Genomic DNA, 5,317 nt, shown 5'->3' on the forward strand with positions numbered 1-5,317 from the left:
ACAGATCAGATCTTTTGCATTCGTCAGATATTGGAGAAAAAATGGGGAGTGCGATGAGACAGTACATCAGCTATTCATAGACTTCAAGAAAGCCTACGATTCCGTTAGGAGGGAAGTATATTACAAGATTCTAATAGAGTTTGGGATACTCATGAAACTAGTTAGGTTGATTAAAATGTGTTTAAACGAAACGTATAGTAAAATCCGTGTAGGTAAACATTTGTCTTATAAATTTCCTATCCAGAATGGTCTAAAACAAGGAGATGCTTTATTGCCAGTCCTTTTCAACTTTGCCTTAGAATATGCAATTAGGAAGGTCCAAGGAAGCCAGGTGGGACTGAAACTAAACGGGACACATCAGCTGTTGGTCTACGCCAGCCGTGTCAAACATGCGGCCCCTCAACTTTTAGAGCTAATTGATATTAAAATCAATATTAAAATTTTAGTAGAAATATTTTTTGTAAAGACAATTTTCCAACAGACCAGAAGACAAGAAGTCTCAAGCAGACATAAATTAGCAGGGTGCAGGAAAAGTGATTCTGAGAATTGCAAAAGGGTTTGTCCAACTAACGGTTTATAAAGTTCGTGAAGGACGAACTATTGTATTTCAGAAGGTTAATGCACTAAAATTCCCACAGCCTCACCACCCCAAGTATTTCCAAGAATCCCTTTTGGAGGTGTAGTAAGAAAGCAAGGATGGTGGCAACTGACAGACCAGTGCAAGGGATTTCTAGGTTCAAAACTAGCTTGCAACCCCTAGCCATTGTCTAATGGACTGCTAGCAAACTTTCACTTTTATGACCATTGAGACATGAGGTGGCCCTCTGTACAAGTTGAGTTTGACATGCCTGGTCTACACCTATGATGTGAATCTACTGGGTGATAATGTAGATACCATAAAGAAAAACACACGAGCTTTAATTGACGCAAGTAAAGAGGTTGGTCTAGAAGTAAACACAGAAAAGTAAGTATATGTTGCTGTCTCATCACCAAAATGCAGGGCAAAATCATGACATAAAGATAGGAAACAGATGTTTTGAAAATGTGGCACAGTTCAGATATTTGGGAACAACAATAACAGATCGAAACCTGATTCAGGAGGAAATTAAGAGGCGATTGAACTCATGTAATGCTTGCTACCATTCAGTCCAGAACCTTTTGTCTTCTCGTCTGTTGTCCAAGAACATAAAAATTAGAATATACAAAATTATTTTGCCTGTGGTTCTGTATGGGTGTGAAACTTGGTCTCTGACATTAAGGGAGGAACATAGACTGAGGGTGTTTGAGAACAGGGTGTTGAGGAGAATATTTGGACCAAAGAAAGATGAAGTCAGAGGAGGTTGGAGAAAACTGCATAATGAGGAGCTTCATAACTTGTATTCTTCTCCAAGTATAATTAGAATGATCCAAGTCAAGGAGGATGAGGTGGGCAGGTCATGTAGCACAAATGGGGGAGACGAGGAATGCGTATAGGATATTATTGGGAAAACCAGAAGGAAAGAGACCCCAGGGAAGACCAAGGCATAGGTGGGTGGACAATAGTAGAATGGGTCTTAGAGAGACAGGATGGGATGGATTGGATAGATCTGGCTCAGGATAGGGACCAGTGTAGGGCTCTTGTGAACATGGTGATGAACCTTTGGGTTCCATAAAATGCTGGGATATTCTTGAGTAGCTGCAGAATTGGCGGCTCTTCAAGAAGGGCTCAGCTCCATGAGTGAGCGAGTGAGTGAGTAAGTAAGTAAGTAAGTAAGTACTAATGTGATCTACAAATTTAGAAAAAATTGTAATTATCCAGATCTGTTTGTCATTAATTGATAATCATAACAAAGATGGCTACTGATGGTACAATTTTAAACATATATTGAAGAGGCTGTTACGTCTCTCTAGCTTGTATGAACATTTTGCGGATTGGCGATTTAAATCACCCTGGGGACCGGCATTTTTAAACATACTACCCTAACTTATGCACTGTTCACTTTAAAAATTAATATAAAATCTAATTAATTTTATGAACTAAAATTTTTGGAGAACACTTTCCAATGCTCCTAGAAGTGCTTGAGAGTGTGATATTTCTGGAAACATTCCCCTTTGTGAAGTGGCATTACAGAGAACTTGCAAATGTAGACATGCTCCTTTTTTTGTGAACTGTGGAAACACGGCACTGCCTAGAAGGATGCTTCCCCTTGGAATGTTCACTCTTCACAATTTTCATGAGGGTATGTTTCCACATATCACCCAAAAGTCTTGGGATTGGATGGGCATGGTCGCACTAAGTCTGTCATTTCATCAGAAATGCTTTGTTTTTCAGTTTCAAATCAGGGTTTAGATTTTTGTGATTTTTTAAATTTTTTACTGTCCCCCCAGTGTTAGTCACCGCAATGTTATTACCCCCATTATCATCGGAGCTACGGTCACTTTTACTGTCTGTGGCCACAAGTGACCACAATTCCTCGCTCTCCCCTGTCACTGCTGCTCTCTCAAACACGATAACTACGCATCTCACAAGGCAGGTCAGCTGGCTCAACAGAAAAGAATTTGTTCTTGTCCATACCCCAACACTAACTACTGGCTGATACATACAGCTTGAAGAGCAACAAAGCATTCTCACTTATAGTGGCTTAAGAAAACAGCGAGATCAACTTACTGAGAAGTAAGCGAATATTCAAGAGTTTTATTACGCCATTGCGTGCAACTTTGGTGGCGCCAGAGAGATGTATAGTGTGTTGCAACTTATCGTGTTTTGAAAACCTGTTAACAGGTGAACGGTCCGCCATGTTTAAAAGCGAAAAACCTTTTAAAGGGTGCGCGGTCTGCAAAGTGTTAACATAGAACTGGTTATAAATGTGTGACGCTGGAAGACAACTAATTGGTAATTTAAGTGATTATATGAAATTGTGACTATGTTTTTATAGTAAGTTATTTAATTTATGTTTCAATTGAATTTTATTTATTATTATTATATGTGATTTTATGATGTATAAGTTTGCCTATCTGCAACCTGCAAAATTGATGTTAACCTACTGTTTCAAATAATGGACTCATACAATTTTGTATATGTATTTTGAAGATTATTTTGATATGTATTTTGAGGACCACTTCCACATCCTGGTTATATACTGTATGGATCTATGGAAAATAAATAGAATGAATGAATGAGTTCTGGGAAGATCCTCTGGTCAAATGCTGCATGCTGTTATTTTGCATTGTGAAAGAATTGGTATGGATGCCAGTAAATATGAATATATGCTTAACTTCAAGGCTCGAGGTACTCAGTTGGACCAAATGTCTTCAGGCAACACGCATGTTAATGCTTATCAGCGGAATGCAGATCTATTTGCACCTGATCAATCTGCATTTCCAGAGACCCCTGGCCAGTTTTGGTAAGTGATTAAGAGAAATTTTCATAACAATTCATACTTGTGTGCTTTATTTAATGATACTGCCATAGCTCAGATTGTATAGCAGTGAATGAGAGGATGATTAGTAAGTAATGAATTCGAAAGGATGTGGAAGGAAGTGGTTTTAATATACTTTGAGACACTATCTTTGCTCTCAGGTTTGAAGAAAACAATTTATCCCTAAGGTTGAGATTTGGATCTGACATTCTTGAATGCAAAGGAGTGTTGACCATGTGACGAGGAAGTCTGTTAGAATTTCTTAGGAACTGAAAATAACTGCCATTGTCCTGTGATCTCTGCAGTGCAAGATTATGTAACAATTTTTATATCAGATCAAGAAATGTCTTCATTCACACTGCTCTCAGTCTCAGACTTTGTAGAATCTGAAAGAACTGCCTTGCATTATGAATACATAATTGCATGCATACTACCTGATCTGATAGAACCAAATGGTATGAGAATAAACCTAGGAAATTGTTGACTATGACTTGAGACTGTACAGAGTCCTGCTGACAGAGATTCAAACTGAGCACCTCCCAACAAAAAGTAGAACATTGCCACTATGCCATCCCATCTGGAAAGAATACAAGTTTCTAGTGATGAACATACACTCAGTTTCATTTGCCATTGTTTGCAGGGAAATGTATGGAGCACATTACCTGCAGATAGCTCGAGAAATTGAGTCCTTAGAAGCCTCCTCCATTCCTGCTGAATTGCCTGTGGCTGAGGAAAGACCACCAGGGGTATTGACGGAAGCAGGAATTGAGCGGCTGCCATCCTACAAGCAAGTCATCATAACATCTTGCGTGTATATTCAGTTGATGTAATAGTAAGAACCATGCAGGATTCTTCGCATAGATCAGATTAATGTTTTCATAGGAAAAACTGTTAACTTTTCGTTATTTTGGGGACAGCTATTGTTTTCACCTTTCATGAGTCTGTATACTTAGGAGTAATGTAATGTCTGCTGTGTGAGATGCAGTGAGTTTATGGGAACAGCCTTCCAGTGGCCACAGGCATATGCATTGCTAGTTATCTCTAAATATCAGTGTGGCAGATATGCCAGCAACACTCAAAATCTCTTTCTTCTCTTGTAATATAGCACCTGCAGTACACTCTGCTATGGTAACCAAAATCCTATATTTTGTACAGGCAGTCTACTTGCCACATGTAATTACATCATCAGACCTTACAGTAGAAATTGACTACCTCATTCTGTATATTTTAAATCCTTAACTGCAACGTGGGATCATAGTTTTCCAATGTCTCAACTTGTTTCATTGTATCTTTCCCGTATGTCTCTGACATAGGCAGACCTGTTTCTGGGGCATTCAAGCTTCTCTTCCACTCCCCTTTGTAAGAAATTTTGCATGTTCCAACTTTGTATATAGATTCCATATTGTCTGAGGTCTTCCTTGGTCTGTCAAGTTCTGTCTGTGTTAATTTGTCCTGAGTGTATTCATAATTCTTTCTTAGTATCTTCGTTCCTGATATGATCTAGTGTATTGGTTGCTTTAACACCATGTACAAATATCCAAAATTGAAGGTCAGTTGCATCAGAAAAATAAGTATAAATTACCTGCGTATTGTACACATTTTCATGCAGTACTTGATGTTAAAGTTGTCCCTGCACTTAATAATTAAGCACTACCCCATGAAAACACTTGAGTTATAACTCCACCATCCTTGACTTGATGTTATTTGTTTTAAAAGTTCTAGTTATTTAGTCTTTATATAAATTCTGACAATTAAATGAATAGTATTAAATCAAGGGGCACAGTCATGGAAGAGCATGTGGAGACACAAGAGACGCACACAACATGGGTTCCATTATTCATGTGAACTGCATATAAAGTACAACTCCTCTTCATTGTTTCTTGTGTTAATGTTTTCCTACATTTAACATTCAGTAATAC

General features: G+C 38.3%; 1 protein-coding gene across 8 annotated transcripts in view; it reads left to right on the top strand.

The window, feature by feature from the left end:
* Positions 1-5,307, top strand: part of LOC111875784 — a 31,167-nt gene extending 25,860 nt beyond the window's left edge. For 7 of the 8 annotated variants that reach the window (XR_004512647.1, XR_004512645.1, XR_004512651.1 and 4 more), the window contains 2 exons: positions 3,262-3,383; positions 4,039-4,126. Coding sequence is in view for 1 of the 8 variants with exons in the window: in XM_023872303.2 (XP_023728071.1) it covers positions 3,262-3,383; positions 4,039-4,228 (312 nt within the window). In the remaining 7 variants the exon portion in view is untranslated. Of the gene's footprint in view, positions 1-3,261; positions 3,384-4,038 lie in introns of all 8 variants that reach the window. The other variant, XM_023872303.2, reaches the window with a different exon arrangement.
* Positions 5,308-5,317: the final 10 nt, after the last annotated feature.

Source organism: Cryptotermes secundus, unplaced genomic scaffold (assembly GCF_002891405.2).
Source record: "Cryptotermes secundus unplaced genomic scaffold, Csec_1.0 scaffold852, whole genome shotgun sequence".
NCBI lineage: Eukaryota > Metazoa > Arthropoda > Insecta > Blattodea > Kalotermitidae > Cryptotermes > Cryptotermes secundus.